Source organism: Callithrix jacchus, chromosome 9 (assembly GCF_049354715.1).
Source record: "Callithrix jacchus isolate 240 chromosome 9, calJac240_pri, whole genome shotgun sequence".
NCBI lineage: Eukaryota > Metazoa > Chordata > Mammalia > Primates > Cebidae > Callithrix > Callithrix jacchus.
Window position 1 is genome coordinate 77,843,796 of NC_133510.1, and position 18,040 is coordinate 77,861,835.

Consider the following 18,040-nt stretch of genomic DNA (forward strand, 5'->3'; position numbering starts at 1 on the left):
AAAGAATATATGACTTGGAAGTTCAAAGAATAGAAGATTTTAACGTCACATTTACTTTATTCATAGTAGTAAAAATTGATGGTAATGATAAACATTTTCTACAAAAAGGTTGATCTATACCTTCCTTTTCAGTCACTTTGAAAATGAGCTTCTTGACAAACATAAAAGCTTTCCTTGTCTTTAATTTTGTCAACTCAGGTCTACAAATAAGCTCTTAGCAAAATATTACAGAAAAAGGTTACACCTAATCTATCCAACTACATTAACTTTTTTGCACACCTCATGTCCAGACATAAATCAGGTCACCTCATATTTATATCACTAGTATGTATATTTAATTGGCAACTAAATTTACTTGATTCTTTTAGTAATCTGTTAAATCAGGAACTCTCTGATTCTATCCAATGCCCAGAATATAAGCATAAAATTAAATGTATTTATAAGTCTTTTAACTAGTGACCCTGGAAAGGTCAAAAGACACGTAAATCCTTAGATGGCAAGTGCAAACACACTAGACTATTATAGCAGACTCTTTTAAGGAATATGAAGTTTGGGTTGACCCATGTTGGCCACGTTGTGGTCGGCTATGACTTGTAATTAAATGGAAATAATGAAGAAACTTGGCCACACCCCCAAATAGTTCAAACTGTTGTTGGGTATAAATACTGTCTTCATTATATTGTAGGGAGAGAGCCTGCAAGTCATTGTGAAAACAGAAAAATAAAGAATAAAAGGCCTAATATTTTGTAATAAAATAATTTTAATAATATCTTAACATTATCATTCTTAAAAGGAACATTTTACTTCATGTGTCAGTCAATATTCCCATGTGAGTCTTTTTTTTTTTGAGGGAAATTCATTTTTAACATCTCTAGAATTTTGTTTGCTATAATCTTAATTTTGTAATTTAATATATAATGCCTTTAGGAAACATTTTATTATAAATAGAGAGGTGAGCTCATTGAGGGCAAAGAACTATATCTTCTTCATACATTTCCAGTACTTTTCATAGTTTCCAGTCTACAGTGACAGCATAATCAATATTCATCAAATAAATGAGCTTTCTAAAATTTTAATAATTGACAATATTTTATGAATAAGTTATATTTAACCCTTAATTCTTTTAATTAGAACCACACTTGCAAAATAAGAATTAATATATTTTCTTCCTTTAATCGTAATATATGATTCAAATTCTTTCTATACCTTATTATAATTTTTAAAAATAAACTGCTACATTTAATACCAGCAAATATTTATTTAGATTATTTCTTTCTTGTTTTGTTTTGTGGCTTGGAGAAGAGAAAAGAGTGGCTCATACAAAGTAAATAAAATATTTGCAAATTTGATTCTAATGCTAGAAATTAACATTTCAATTTTAATAGCTTCTAATGAGTATGTTTTAGTAATGCTGTGGAAATAATCTATAATGCTAATCAAGTAAATATTTTTAAGATTTAAAAAATGATAGATTCACTATCACAATCCACTTATAATTGAGAAGGATTATATATGAGATACAATTATCTCAATAATGGTAAATGAGATAAAGGTTGGGGGAATGTATGTGAAACATCTAGCCACACACCAAAAAGCCAGCATCTTAAGTGGAGTTCCATGACAGTTATTATTTTTTTGTTTTTTCTTTTCTAAAATGTGCTTCAAAAGTAAAAAACAAAAGATCTACCTGGTAATCAAAGATATGCATAAATCACCAAGAAGAGTCAACACTCTAAAACAGAGCTGAATTCAATCATCTCTCTTAAGCAATGAAAATATAAGTGAAAAGAACAGAAAGAGAAACTTGTAACTGCTCTCAGCTCTTTAATATTGCAAATAGATTCTTCAAAATGTTCTATTTTAGTATTTTGTCATTATGTGATTTTTTAAAAACTTCTAAAAATCTAGAAACTCTGTCAAGGAGTTTCTGCCTTGTGACTGTCCTCTTACTTATGATACATTCTTCAAAGGAAAGCACATACAAGCTTTAGTTTTTCCCTAACACTTACATATTAAATTGAAAATATACAGTGCAATTACATTTCTACATATATATTTATGCATCCCTTTTTTCACTATTTGCAAATATCACTCACTAGCATCAACAAAATAACCTCTCTTGTTTTTCCTGAACTTATTTTCTCCACAACAGGTTTCCATGACAACTTATATTTGAATTTTTATAAATTTCTATTTTTGAATACTATTGTTAAGTATAAGAATTTAAATGTATAAAATATAAACTTATTTACCAAATGAAAGAGAACAATTTAGACCCCTCAAATATGTATTCACTTCATAAATTAAAAATCATAGAGGAGAGGGACATGCCAACCAAAATGAAAGGCAAAAATACAATATTGCAAAATTCAGTTAATTATTCTATTCCTATCACTGCTGTTTTTGTCTGTCATTTAGATAATAAAAGTTACAAACAAAACACATCTATTATATAACTGATCCAATCTTTTCAATATTTAAGAAAAAAGAAAATGGTGAAACAGGTATAATGACTTCAAAAGAATTCAGAGAGTTAAAATTTTTCATGTCAAATATTTCAATAAAAGATGAACTAATGTTAAAAAGAGTGTTTGTAAAAGTTTAAATACTTCTATTAAGAATAAGACTCATGATAATAAGACAGCTGAAGCAAACCACTTGATAATTGTTTCATGTTTTCTAGAATCGTGTCCATACAAAATATAATTTCAACCTGTGGCCTCCACGTATAATTCTATCTTTCAAACTAGTCAGATAACATTAAGTCAGGTTATCATCTTAACTAAAGTGCTCAGGTAAAAATATTAAATCACTTTTAAATAGAATGGTGACTTCTGGCTACTTTTTTAGCCATCCCCTAGTAATTTGAAAAGGGATTTCCCTGAAGACAAGGCCCACAAAAGAAAGCCAAACATTAAACACTGACTGGTCAATAAAAATGAAAAGTTCAAACAGGATTCTTTTAAGAAGTTAATTCAAGTCCCATATTTTTATTCTACTCTTGGGTGGTAAAGGGTAAGAATTCTAGGAGCCAAAGTCCTGGAATACATATATTTTAAAAGTCATAGATGATCTGTCGAAGTTAGGATTCCAGTAAATGTCTTATGCCACATTAAATCTCAAGAGCAATTAGATCTGCAGAGATTTCACAATCCAGTCCAGTTATAATCAGTAGTTTTGGTAGAAAGGGCCTGAGGAGAGTGTCGTGAGACCTCCGGGATAATTTTGGCTTTGCTGTTAACTTGATGTGTGACCTTGGCCATCACTTAGCATCTGCAGTCTTCATTTTCCTCATCTACAATATAAAGGGTCTTAATCAAACATGACCTCAAATAAATTTTTCAGGTCTATGATTCTTAGATGATTCTGCTTCTACTTGCTCTTTGACCTTGTTTTAATCTCTATTTTGGTGTATTCTTTTCTTACCTAAAACAGATGCAGATCAAAGCCTCAAGATTATTATAATGAAATCTCAGAGTAAAACTTTTTAAAACACAATTTTCAAGTCAATGGTTTGTTCTCATCAGTAATCTATAGAATCAAATTTCATGGCAATGATAAAAGTTGAACACCTTAAAGTGTTTGCTATGCAATATGGTTTACGTTAAAATGTATTATGTTGTCATAAGGAAAAATAATAAAACATTCTGTCCTTTTGTAGCACATTATCTGGAAAAAGGAATCACATGATGAGCCTGAAAACAAATTCAGATTTTTTTTTAGCCCTCAAGTGGAAAGAGCTCCATGACACTCAGCTGGAATCCAGACAACACAGATGCACAGATGTAATGGTCATGAGCCTGTGTTTTAATTTAAATAAATATGCACTTGTGTTTTCTTTGGTTGGTTTGGGTTTTTTTTCCTGAATGCCAACTCTGTTGAATTTATGGCATGGCCTGAAAAAAAAAAGATTTCCAAGTTGAAGCTATTAATTCTATGTTCAAATACGTGTATGCAGGCATGCTAGAATTTATGTATGTGTTTAAATACCAAACCCAAAAGAGCAGCAATGCTTTAAATCGTCTCTTTCATATTTTATTTCACACTGAAAACAAAACACATCCACAGACTTCCGAAGTGTTATCAGAAGCACATCTTCTGACAAGTTAGTAGATAGCTGCATAACTTCTCAGATGCAGGCACTTCTGACATACAGAGGAAGAAAATAATGAGGATAGAGCCAAAGTAAAGTTGGGAGAACTCCCATTCTGTCCAGGGGGTGTCTTTTCTGGGGATCCGAAGCAAATCAGACACATGCAGTTGCAAAGATTTAACTGAATACAGTATTTAGTTCTCACATATAATTAAAAACCATTCACATACTGTATAATTTTTGGTTATTTATATGTCTTTTATTTCCTTTCAACAAGAGAAAGAATTATTGGTTACTTTTATAATCTCTTCATGAGATTTTAAAGAATTGAAAGTATCAAGGATTAAAGTTAAGCTGTCATTTAAACTAAAAGCCAAAAAGGAACACTGAGGCTGGAGTCACAATATTAAAAGTAAAATAAAGTTTGCTCCAATCTAAATTACTCAGATTTAGAGAACTAGGATCCTTACAGTGGTTAATGCATGTTTAACCTGTAAGGATCAGAGATACAGCCCAAAGGGAAAGGCACTAGGTTCAAAATTCCATGTCTATGTGGGCTTTCTGGTCAACTCACGGAAACAGACAATCCTAGTATTCTTCTCCCTTGGAAAGTGACAGGCCCAAGAAACGTTCTGGAGATTCTCTTCACAAAGTAAACCTCCTGGCAAAGGTTTCCTCCGTCCACCTCCCCAGCCACATAGCTATATTCCATTTCCCCTTCCTCTGTCCTCAGAGTCAACCCTTAATTGGAGCCACTGCTCTGGGTGAGTCAGATGTGAAGGAGCCTCACTGAAAATGTCAAATAGCGATGGATGACCAGGAGGCCAGAAGAGAGATCTGAGCTAAAGGAAAAGTTAGAACAAAGGAGTGAGGGAGAAACTCGAGATGAATTGTCATACCCATTTCAGGACAAGGTCCAGAAGACGTGCACAGAGAAGTCGGCATGTGCCCTCTAGGTCCCATCTGCTAAAGTAAATCTGAATTGGGAGAAGAGGAGGAGGAGAAAGATGGGAGTGGGTGGGGATGGTGGCCAGGGTCCCTGGCTTTACCCTGCAAGAGATGAGCCTCTGACTGCATCGCTAGGAAGCCCCGACCTCTTCTACCCTCCCGCCACAGCCCAGATGCCCTGGGGTGGAAAGGAACAGAAAGTTGGGAAGGGAGTTGGGAGAAGCTGAGACAGCAGGGAAAGGGTCGATTCTGGCCTTACCCTGGCGGCTCTTGAGGAGTAGGGGTCTTCGAAGAGGGCCCACATGCGGGGCTGCAGCCTCCTCCAGCGGCCAGATTTGCCATCGGGGCCCCCGAGCCCCGCTGCGTCCTCGATGCCCAGCCTCTTGGCCGCCAGGTCCTCGTCGTCGCCGGGGTCGCCGCCGATGAGGTCGGGGGTCTCGAAGATGTCCAGCGCCTCCTCGGCGTCGCGGTGCTGCCGGTAGGTCATCCAGCAGCAGGGCTCCACGTCGGTCTCGTCGATGCCCCAGAAGGCCAGCTCCTCCTCGAAGAGCGGCCCGCACACGTCTGCGGGGCAGTGCAGCTTGCCTGTGCGGTAGTAGTTGAGCACATAGGCGAAGACGCCCGGGTGCCGGTCGAAGAAGAACTCGCGGCCGCCCCCGGGGTGGTCGCTGGCCCGGCAGCCGCGGGAACTGCAGTTGCCGGCGCCGCCCTCGAAGCAGCCGCCGGGCCCGGGGGACAGCGGGGGCGCTCTCGGCGGCGGCGACAGAGGAGGGGGCGACGGCTGCAGCTTGTCGCCCGCCGTGGTCAAGCAGTCGCCCGGGGGCTCGGAGGAGGCGAGAAGGGCCAGACGGGTTCCAGGCAGAGTCTTGAGGGTGCTGCGGTAGGTTTCGTGCCGGGTGCCCCCGACATTGAGGATCACCCTCTCGTTGTTCTCGATCTTGCCCATCTCTGTGACTCAGACATGACTGGGGGAAGGCGAACACAGCGCCGAGTTAAAGATCTGGGCCGTCAAAAACACGCCATGACCACCACCACCAACCCAGAGCGAGTCCCGGGATGCAGGGTTGGCAGACAGGAGTGGGGCAAAGGACCCTCCCTGGAGGGAATCAGCGTCCAGCGCTGTCCCCGCCTCTTGCATCACACCTTTCCCAGGTTTCCAGAGAACTACAGAGCTAGCAGTCCAAGTCTTTCCTGACCTTTCATGACACCGTTTCCCCTGCCTCACGCCTTCCTGTTTTAGGCTGATCTCTTCTCCTTCATCTTTTCACCTTCCACTCTTCCTCCTTTCTGTTGCCTCTCAAGTCCAACCTGCTCCCAGCCCCTAACGCCTTCTTTGCCTCTCCAAACCCCCTCTATCTTCCTCTAAGCCTACTTTCTCCCTCTCCTTTGCCCTATTCTCTCCTCCTCCCCTGGATGGCCTCTCACTCCCACTCTTCAAGACCTTCCTCTTTCTCCCCTTCCCCTAGCCTGGATGCAATTCCCTAAGGCAGGGAGGTTTTTTTTCTTTCTTTTTTTTAGGCAACTTGGCAGTGTTGGGTGAGAGCATACCCTCCCCCACCCAGTGAAGAGCCCCCGATTCCACACCCACCCTAGGTCAACCCCGGACCCCTCGCTACTCCCTAACGCTCAGGCAGTGCCCTCCGCGCAACCTGTTCTAGGTTCACCTCTACACTTGCTCACAGACCATGCAAAAAGACAACGCAGAAGTCAGATTAAAAAAAAAAAATCTCTGCTGTTGCTTTTCACCTAGGAGACCTCTGACTTATTTCCTTATCCAATTTCCTTTTCACATTAATTTTGTTGTTGTTGTTGTTGATATTCATATTACTTGGGAAATGACTAATTAGGATCCATCTTTCAGAACCAAAGTGATCAATGCATGCCACCCATCCCCCATCCCAAGAAAAACAAATCCCTTAGGGGGTGGAGGGTGGGGGGTTTGCTTTCTAGGAGGGGCGAAGCTCCGGGAAAAGCTGCTTGGAGGCACACCCCCTGGGTCCCTGAGCTGACAATGTCCCTGTTTCTAGCCTCCCAGTCACCTCTCCCCAGGGCTTCATCTCTACATTCCTATTGCGGAAAGGAGGCTGGGGGATGCCTGCCTGCAGAGTCAACATGCCCTTTCCAGGAAATCGCCCCTTTCACCACCCTCACCCCCATTTCCAGATACCTTAACGAGACCCAGAGAAAAGTGGTTCTGCTTTGGTTTCCGAGTGGACGAGGTTCTCTGGGCAGCGGGACTGAGCCTTGGCGCCCAGCTGAGCCGCCCTTCTCCAACGAGAAACTACTTGTTGGCGTTTTCCGGATTCAGGTGGTTGAGCAGCTTCTCTGGGCGCTGGGGTGGGGGAGACAGCCCCCGCCGGCCGCCGGCCGCGCTCCCCGCCTTCATTCTGTGATCTGCGGATTTGCCAGTTGCCAACCTCCGCGCCCAGAGTCACCATCGCGCAGGGTTGGGCAAACCATGGAGCTCGGGGCGGGTCCAGCCGGCACTGCCCGACCCCACTGGGAGCGGGTAGATCGGCTGCCAGTGAATGGAGCGGAGACTGGCCGGAGGTCAGGAGAGCTCACCACTTGAAGGTGAAGTCACCCTGCTCGGATTCCGTCTGCACGTTTTGTTTCTCCCCCGAAATCAGCCACTGCTGGAGCTGTCCCTTCAGCACCACTCGCCTTCAACCTCCCGCCGCCACCCAAGGCACAGAGCTCGGGATGGAGTGGGTGGGTGGGTCTGAAGAAGCTCTGTTGTACCAACCAGGTTCACATATTTTTCTTCCGTGAAGCTCTGTCTCCACCCTCTCTGGAGCTTCTGCCTGCCTTATTTACACCCCACTCTCCACACCCTCTCTCTCCCTCCACCCCTCGCCATGCCCCACCCCTCCTAACAAGTGAGAGAATCTAAGACCAATGGCATTATTTTTTCTCACTGACAGCTGACCGGAGAGAGTGGTCTACTTACAGGTGACAGTGAATATTCTTTCTTACATCTTATGCATAGCTTGCCTTGCTTTTTCAAATCAAACGTAGGTCTCCAGCCACCCCACCATGGTTATCTAAAGCAAAACAAATTTTAGAAGTTTATCCCAGGAAGATAATGCTTTACAAAGTAAAAGATCCAGGTTTTTTTTTTTTTTTTTTTGGTCTGAACCTGAAGAGAAGAGCCACAGATACCCAAGTATCCAAGTAATTATCTAATAAGCCAATTCCACCCTGTCTCAAGTTTTCTTTGCCCCTTGTATTAGTTTGCTAGAACTGCCCTAAGAAAGTATCACAAACTGGGTGACTTAAACAGCAGAAATGTATTGTCTCATGGTTCTTCCAGTTGCAAATACAAAATTCAGATGTTATTAGGGTTGGCTTCTGAGGATTGTGGAGAAAGAATCTGTTCCAGGCCTCCCTCCTTGGCTTGTAGATGGTCATCTTCTCCCTGTGTCTTCCGATTATTTTCTCTCCATGCATATCTGCTGCTGTGTCCAAAAGTTCTCTTTTTATAAGAACATCTGTTAGATTAGTGCCTACCCTAAATGACCCCATTTTAACCTGACTATCTCTATAAAGACTCTCTCTCCATCTAAGGTTACATTCTGAGGTACTGAAGGTTAAGACTCCAATATAACTTTTATTAGGAGAAGGGGCACTATTCAACCTATAACAGGCCTCATCACCAATTGAATCATACATGTGTGTGTGTTTTTGTGCATGTGTATCTGTGTGCATATTCCAAGAAAGAAAGACAGAAGGAAAGAAAGGAAAAAGAAAGATAGAAAGAAAGACAAGGAAGGAAGTCAGACACTATTCTACAGGCATACTTTGTTAGGATTGAAGTCCACCCAGTAGGGAAAACACCTGGTCCTCCATGGAAGAAGATCTCTTTGATAAATAGGTATTGATATTGATACGATGGTTTAGAAGGAGCAAGACTTGTGAGTTATTTTAGCAATATATAGGGTAGTAAAACAGGTAGTAAAAGGTGAAATAACCAAATAAAACACCTATGTGTTATGACACATTATATAGGTAAATGAAGTAGAGAACTAAAAGTTCTTTGGAAGGTCATTGATGTCTACAAAATAAATGCAAATGTATATGTATTAATATATACATTTATTTTTTAAAATACTGAAAATTTGACAGTAAATGTGTAACAACAATGTAAATAACAACTATATGGACCCAGCATTTAAGTTACAAACACACACAAAATACATAAGGCTTGAATGTAAAGAAAATGATTTTAGTTTTGTACAATTATCAATCACTGAGGTATTTCTAAAAATAACAATGATAGTAAATTTCAATTGCCAAAAAAATATTACAAAGAAAGAGTATATTCATCTAATAGTCATTCTTCCATTGTCTAGATGGTGTCTTATATTGCCGAATGTAAATTCAGTAGGGAAAAGGGGGAGCATATTTTGCTTTAGAATAAATTATCAACTGTAATAGTAACAGAAGCATTTTTAATAATAGATATTTACTTAGATCATACTATGTGTAAAACACTTCACATAAATTACTCCCTTTTAATTTAAGTGGAGAAAATGCGTGAAATTGCAAGACTATAAAAAGATAACTTGTATACTTACCTGGCAGGGGAGATACCGTGATCACAAAGGTGGTTTTCCCAGGGTGAGGCTTATCCATTGCACTCCAGAGGTGCTGACCCCTGCGATTTCCCCAAATGTGGGAAACTCGACTGCATAATTTGTGGTAGTGGGGGACTGCATTCATGCTTTCCCCTGTTTTTTTTTTTTTGTATTTAAAAAAAAATATATATATATATATGTATATATATATATATATATATATATAAAGATAACTCATACAGATGACAGAAATCCATAATGAAAGCCTTCAGTTTCATAATATTAGTTGTATTATGAGACAACTACAGAGAAAACAAAAGGAAAGGAAAAGATAATGCAAAGTACCCATGGGGAGAAAAATGGAAAGACAAAGATCTAATGAATCAATTTGGGTGTAAGGTTATATTATATAAGCTATCTAGAAATAATCACATTGACAGGAGGATCATCTTTTAGAAGAACTCAGACTTTTCTTGTGATTCAAAAAAGGATTATATGTGAAATTAGAGAACCTGTCAGATAAGTTTGAAAATAAGAATGTGGGAAGATAAAAGGATGAGATGGGCATGTCAATGGAGAATTGTTACACAAAGCAATGAATAAAATACAGTCTCTTTAATTTTTTTTCTTGTCACTAGAACAGGGGAAGATCCTAAGACAAATGTCCAGGCTTCATTATATAAGACAGGAGAGAACAGAAAACCCCTCCAGCCAACGAACCTCACTGATCCTGCTGTAAAACTCAGATAAAAGTGAAAAGAAAGCAAAGCTTTAAAATATCGCAATGGAAAACTGAGGGGAAAAACATTTGTGGTTTCCTTTGTGGTCTGTGTGGAGCAAGGATTTAGAAAACTGTATGGACCTTACCCCTTGCAGGGAAGCAACTAAAATGCTGCTTCCTTTATAATTCTTGAGTGAGCATCACAGAAAGGCTACAGAAACTAAGCACTACATCACCATCAGAAATGTGGCTTGATCTCATGAAGCCACACTGTGACCGTCGGAATGACATACTTGCAAAAGTTTTAGCTTTTGAACAACTTAATTCTTCTAACGTCTAATATTAGGATTTTAAAATTATTGTTCACTCTCAAAAAGTATTATATCCATAAACAAAATCCTTCTGCAGTAGATGAAAGAATGTTCACAAAATTTCTTATTGCTCCCTACAGGATTGCCCCTTTATGATGTAACTTTGTAACTTCTCCCATCAAGTCTTTTTCTCCAGTTCTTGAATCTGGGCTGGCTTTGTAACTTACTTTGGCCAATAGAATGGAGTGAAAGTGGTTATGTACCAGTTCCCAACTCAGGCTTCAAATGGTCTGGTATGCTCCTACACTCTTTCTTTCTTTTTTTTTTTTTCTCTCTCTCTCCCCCCCATCCCCGCCTTTCTCTCTTTCTTGGAACTCTACCCTGATACTATGAAAATAAGTCTCAACTAGTTGACATCATGATGAGAGACATCTATGCCAGTCATGTATGCACACACACACTCCTTCAATACAATAAGAAACAGTGTTAGGAACCAATTCAGACAAAATAATAGAAGATTATCCCTAAAACAAATAAATTGTCTCTCAAAACAGCTAAACTTTTCATTTCTGCCCCCATAGGATAAGCCAGCTGGTTTCCAAAAGTACAAAACTGTCTTCCTTCCTCTGATATATCTGTCTAAAACTGTCCAGCTGAATTAAGTCCAAATGCACTGACCCACAGAATCATGAGCTCAATAAAAGACTATAGTTAAGCTACTAAGTTTTGGAATGGTTTGTTATTACTGATTAATCCTCTAAGTTTCCTTTGTTCAAAAAGTAATAATACGAACCTGTATACTTGCCCTCTAAAATTTACATTATGTATTGGGAATTAAAAAAGAAAAACAGTGTCTGATATTTATTTTTCTCATTTCCTAAATTTTTGTTAAGGATTATTTACAGTGGTTAATTACACAGGCCTTGGAGGCAAATAAAATAGACTTTATCTTCTGGATGTCATACACTAGAGAAAGTTGCATAACTCCTTAAACCTTTGTTTTTTTATGACACTATATTAACAATGAGTATTAAATGACAAAAGGCCTGTAAGGCACTTAGAAATATTTCTGGCACACTTTAAGCTTTTACTAATTGGTAGTTTTTATTGTCAAATGAGAAAAAAGTCTCAGCCTCAACTCAAGTAGTTAATAATTGGCAGAAATAGGACCATGTTTCATATCCTCTGATGGCCATCCTAACTTCTTTCTGTCACACCATGTTGCCTTGCATAAAGGTCAAAACTAGCTCAAATACTTGATATTCCATAGAAATGTAGTGCAAGTACAGTGTTTTAATCCTTGTAATAAATCTCCACTCTTCTCGAATTATTCTTACTTAAAAATATATGTATTAACCATCCTTCAATGAACTACTACATTGTCTTAGGTTATATTTTGCTGCTATCGCATAATAATTAAGACTGGGTAATCTATAAAAAACAAAAATGTATTCCCTCACCGCCCTGGAAGCTAGGAAGACCAAGATCAAAATGCCAACACTTGATATGGGTCTTCTTATTTCATCCTCGGATGGTGGAAGCAGAAGGGGAAGAAGAAGACAAATTCTTTGTCTTGACATTTCAGAAGAGAGCAAGAACCCACTCCTGAATTTTTTTACAACAGCATTCTTCCATTTATGAAGGTGATGCACTCATAACCTAAGAACCTCCCAAGCCTCACCTCCCAACACTGCCACACTGGGGATCAAGTTTCCAACACGTGAATTTGAGGGGACACATTAAGATCATCTTCATCATCATCTTTACCATCTTAATGTTGAGTGGGCTTAGAAGAAGGAGCAAGAGGAGAAGTTGGTCTTGCTGTCTCACGGGTGGCAAAGGTGAAAGAAAATCCACGTATGAATGGGCCTGCACAGTTCAAACCCATGTTGTTCAAGGATCAACTATTTTTGTGATAATTATAATAAAATAGACCTACATATGATGAATTCATGGATTACTAATTTTACAACTTGACCATTGGATTTGTGAAAAAATACATGTTTGCATTGCTTGTTAAGAGCAAGACTCTGCATAAATATCTAACATAATAACATAGATATTTGGTCAATTTAAGCTTGCTGTATACTTGTAAAATTGATATGTAAGAGTGATGCAAAAAGACATTTTAGATTACAGAAAGAGAAAAACAGATTTACACAAGTATAAGATGATGTTGATTGATAAGCATTAAAAGTAAGAGTTGAAAATAGTCCTGTTTTGAAAAACAATTCTTGGTCATAGTCTTCTTTACCAATTATTCATTTAAATAGATAAATTAAAAATAGGTAAATAGAAGATAGATAGATAGATAGATAGATAGATAGATAGATAGATGATAGATAAACAGACCTTAGAAAATAGAGCAGCTCATTATTCACATCACACTATATGAGGTCATTGTAATTTACACAGGGGGCAATATGAGCAGATTTTCCTAGGGTGACTGTCCTACCACCAAGGCTTAAATTATTGGCAGATATCAATAAAGTGCACTCTGTTTTCTTATTGTTCTTGTTCCTCTACAGATCATGGAATGCTAACTAAGACATTTGAATATCTGAATAATTTTATAACCTGTACTTTTAGTACTTTACCTCCTTCCACTACTAATTGTTTCATTATTTATAGAGTAAGTATATGACTTACTTTGCTATATTGTAAACTTTGTGTATCTGCTCTCTCTATATTTTCTTATGACCTCTCAGTCATAGGAAAGTTCTATGCTTGGAAATATGTCACACTCCCCTGAGAAGCTTTTTAAAATGCAAAAATCTTCACCCTGAGATTCTGATTCAGTTGGTTTGGTGCAAAAAAATTATAAATCTGTCTTTTTTTAAAGTAACATATATATTATGAAACATTGTCTATAGAAGTTGCATTAAAGCAAATATTTATAAAATATGACATTACCTGAACATTCCATCTGCAGAATATGTTAAGGAGGAGTGGGGCAACAAGAGAACTAACATTTATTAAGGAAAAGCTATAATGACAGGCACTATACTTATATCTATTATTTCATTGTCATTATAATAAGTCTACAAAGAAAATACTGAAATACATTTATATATATATATATTTGGCAAAGAATTGTCAGATTAATGAAAAGTATTATTGTAATTGCAGCAGTCAAAACTTAAGTACTTAAGTGGAAAATAAAATGCCAAGATCTTTGGATTTAAACCATTTAATCATCAACCTATCATTTTTACTGATGTTTTCCAAAGAGAAGGCTGACACTGAAACTGTAAAATAACTTGCCCAAGTTCACATAGCTAACAAGAGACAGCTGGTAGAATTTAAACCCACAGGTGTTTAATTCTAATGCCTGTATCCTGGTCAAAGAGTAAATAGCAGAGCCGTGATTTAAATATATGTAGAATCATGATTTGCATAGAAAATAGAAGATAATAGACATGGCAAAAAATAAATACCAAATTTAATGTATCCCAATTGCTTAGGGAATTGAAAACCCACCACCAAAATAGCTCAGAGCTCTCTTTCCTCTGTTTAATAAATAGCATATGATAAAAGCAGTACTCAAAATAAGCAAGTAAAATTGATGTTTTAAGAAAAAAATAGTTTGCATTTGTTTAGTACAAAAGAAGAATGGAAAACATAAGTCGCAAATATTTTTCTGAAAAAGGTTGAGAATAATCAGGTTGATTTCCTCAGGAAATAAAAGTAAAAGCTAAAGAAATGAGGAAGCTGAAAGAGAATTGCAATAAGATTGAAGCATGTCTAAGCACACCAGTTTAGTTTCATTATTTAGAAAGATAGCAAGACAAGTAGAAAAGCAGGCTTCTGAAAAGCTACATGCAGTTTTCAAACAGAATCAAGGGAAGTAAAAATAACATCAGGGCAAAGAAGCAGTTCTAAAGAGGAACCAGACTGAGGCAAACATTGAAATTCTTTTCCTTTAGCTATGCCGTGGAATCTTGCTTTTCAATTTTATTTTTATTTACTTTGTAAATAAATCAAACTATGAGATAGTATAAAATATCATGCAACTTGAGGAACAGACATGAAAAGGAATATAAAACCCTGATATAGAATAGTATGACAAAACAACCCCTCAAAGAAAATGTTAAGCCATGCACCAAAATACACAGTGAATTGTTTCCAAGAGACATAAAACACACTTCAAATTTCTGCTGGAAAGAAACTCCATTTCAACACTATATTTAGATATATAACTTTAAAAAGTCCAGTATTCTCTAAATGTTCTAAATCTTTTTATTGCCATATTACATTTGTACTTGAGTTCAATAAATTTAAGAGCCTTTTTAGTTGATGCTATGGTCTTAATGTGTCCCCAAATTTCATATGTTAAGGTAATCACCAGTATGATAGTGTTAAGAAGTATATTACAGAGGTAATTAAGTCATGAGTGTGGAGACCTCATGGATGGGATTAGGGTTCTTATAAAAAGGCTTGAGGGAGTAAGTTTGCCTCCTACTCATCCTTCAAATCTCAGTTTAAATAGCACTACCTCCAAGGCTTCCTTGATGCTCTAAAATATGTTGTACTCTGTGTACTGGATATTGTGCATGTACCCTAACACCTTTTATTGCACCTATCAAGACAACTAGAAGCCAGAATTGCAGTTACTTAAGTAACTGTTTGTCTAACATGTTAGACTGTAAATAGAATCAAGTGTGTCTTAGCCACAATTACATACCCAATGTCCAGTTTAGTCCCTGGTTTGAAATGATCAGTGATGATGGTAATGAAGGTGATAATGATGATGAAATAACTGCAATTATGATAATTTTACAAGTAATGATCATAGTTATCATTATTGTGTTACCAGCCATCTTCCAGGTTCTGTGCTAAATGATTTACATCTATTCCATTTAACTCTCATAGTGCTATAGTATATGAACTATGATTATTTCCATTATATAGATAAGAACATATAGGTATAAAAAGTTACTTAAATGTAGATATAAAATTTTCTTAAATTGTCTAGAAATTGGAGGAAATAAGACTGGAATCCAGATGTTTTGCCTACAAAGTTTATCTTTTTGAATAATATTGGTGCGTTTTTGTTGACTTGCAGGCAATGTGAAGGAAACTGTTCTGTATGAGTTTGAGTCCCTATAACAAAAATTTTAGATATTGGATTCTTATTCTATTAGATTTCTGTTATTTCAATTTTATTCATTCACAATGTAATGTTTCTACTTTCAGCTCTACTTCATTTTCTTCAGTATTCTAAATTAAGTATTTCTTTAGATAATTACAAAGCCCATGATATATAATAAACTTCTAAAGTTAAATATTTTTAACAAATATTTAGAAATTTATAGATCAGTAAAATAAACAATATTTGTTTATGAGGAAAAAGTCCAATTTTTTATTAATTTGATGACATTATTAACATTAGTCATCGATATTTTTTCAAAAGAGAAAAAAATCTTCCTAAATATGATAAATATAAAAAATCTTCTCAGCCTCCTTACCTGAAGTAGATCGGAGTCTAAAACCCTTCTCATTTTGTACTTTCCCTGCTCCTATTAATCTAAGCTGATATAATTCCCTTAAATCTTTGTGTATCAAACTGTAATCCAGTCCATTAAACAAAAAACACATTCATATATCTTTTTCTAAAGTCTGTCTAAACTTTGTGTCCCTTCATGAAGATGCTGTGATACAAAACACCAATTAAGTCTTAAGAGTTCTATTGTTTTAACTTGAAGTTTTGAGGCCTTTATTTAACTTGAGGTCTTGAAGCCTTCATTGTTTTAACTTGAGGCCTTTAATTCTTTTGTTTAGTCGATTCCAGTTATTTAATACACAGTGATGTAACTGTGATCCCAAGGTGTGCAAAGCTAAAGCCTTCAACTGCAGCTGAGGAGAGGGCAGGAATGATACACCTAGGGACAGCACTGAGTCAGAAATGATGGGCCGATAGCCATTACCAGGTAGTGTCCTCTCCAGGACTAGGAATGGGGGAGTGGCCTGAGGAGCAGTGATCAAGAGTAGCCTGGAGCCAATGGAAGGACCCTTCTTTAATTTTTTAGGTGGCTTTTGTGTAACTGAAAATGTCTATGAAACATCAACTTGTACCTCTCTAGGATTTTAGTAAATAATCTTACAGCCCTATTTGATATTCTTTACTTTGATAGCCTTGCTGGGAAAGATTGAAAAAAGAAATACTTTTATTTTCAAATTCAGCATATTCTGGCTCATATAATTTCTCTAAATTCTACTCAAAAGCCTAGCAATTTCTTCTTTGGTGCATCTCTTCTTAATTTTTATCACAAGCATCAAAGATAAACCAGTTGTCACTTTCTACATTCTGGCTGAAAATCCCTCCTGGCAGATCTGTAAGTTTATTGAGTTCTCTTTCTGTTTCCATGTTACTGGGGGCAGCAGTATTGTCAAACTTTCTGCCACTGCATAAAAAGTGTCCCTTATGTAAAAATAATCCCTAATAGCATTTTCCTCACTCTTCTTCAAGCCCTCACCAATGCTTCTCTAAGGTCTTTCCAGCTTCTACAAACAGGCTCCTTGATGTCCTTTTAGCTTTGGTCTAGCATTTAGTCCCAAAGTCAATGCTTTCAGTTTTTATTAGAGTGACATCACCTTTCATATACAAATTATCTTCTGATTATAGCTGCATAACAAGTTACTACAAAGTTTTGAAGCTTGAAACAAAAATCATATTGTTATCATCTCTAATGGTTCTGTAGTAAGGAACTTAAAGAGAATATGGTGAAGATGACCCATGGTATCTGTGACCTCAGATGGTGATATGGTTTGGCTGTGCCCCCACCCCAAATCTCATCTTTAATTGTAATCTGAAATGTAATCCTCACATGTTGGGGGAGAGATCTCGTGGGAGGTAATTAGATCATGGGGCAGCTCCCCCATGCTGGTCTTGTGATAGCGAATTAGTTCTCATGAAATCTCATGGTTTTCTAAGGAGCTTTTCCCCATTTTGCTCCTCACTTCTTTCTCCTGCTGCCACATGAAGAAGGACGTGTCTGCTCTCCCTCTGCCATGATTGTAACTTTCCTGAGCCTTCCCTAGCCATGCAGAACTTTCAGTCAATTAAATTTTTTTCCTTTATAAATTACCAGAAGCACAAGAAGGGACTAATACAGGTAGGATGACAAAATGGCTGTGGGCTGGATCACCCGAAGCTGGCTGAGAATCTGGCTTATACATGATCTAAGGGTTTGTTGGTGGAATGTCTCCACATTGTTTCTCCAGTATGGCAGCCCAGGCAATCTAATGCTTTACATGGAATCCCAGGACTTCAAAAGCAACAGATCCAGTGAAGCATGGTGCAAACTATAAGGAATACTATGATGTTGCAAATGTAAGCTTAACTTTTAGTCCTAGTAGTTTCATTGATACTCCTTAGGTTCTATTCCTT

At 37.6% G+C, this 18,040-nt stretch overlaps 1 protein-coding gene and 1 non-coding gene across 32 annotated transcripts in view; one reads left to right on the forward strand and one right to left on the reverse strand.

Annotated features, from left to right (window-relative positions):
- The window catches only part of KCNC2 (potassium voltage-gated channel subfamily C member 2), a 169,129-nt gene extending 161,388 nt beyond the window's left edge, over window positions 1–7,741 (reverse strand). For all 31 annotated transcript variants that reach the window (XR_013522355.1, XR_013522354.1, XR_013522353.1 and 28 more), the window contains exons 1-2: window positions 7,209–7,741; window positions 5,301–6,006 (exon numbers count right to left, since the gene is read on the reverse strand). Coding sequence is in view for 28 of the 31 variants with exons in the window: in XM_017976213.4 (XP_017831702.1) it covers window positions 5,301–5,987 (687 nt within the window). In the remaining 3 variants the exon portion in view is untranslated. The remainder of the gene's footprint in view (window positions 1–5,300; window positions 6,007–7,208) is intronic.
- A 1,869-nt stretch (window positions 7,742–9,610) lies between these two features.
- Window positions 9,611–9,774, forward strand: LOC118144730 (U1 spliceosomal RNA). Its single transcript, XR_004729469.1, has one exon. It is a non-coding gene; the product is annotated as a U1 spliceosomal RNA (small nuclear RNA).
- The last annotated feature ends 8,266 nt before the right edge of the window (window positions 9,775–18,040 follow it).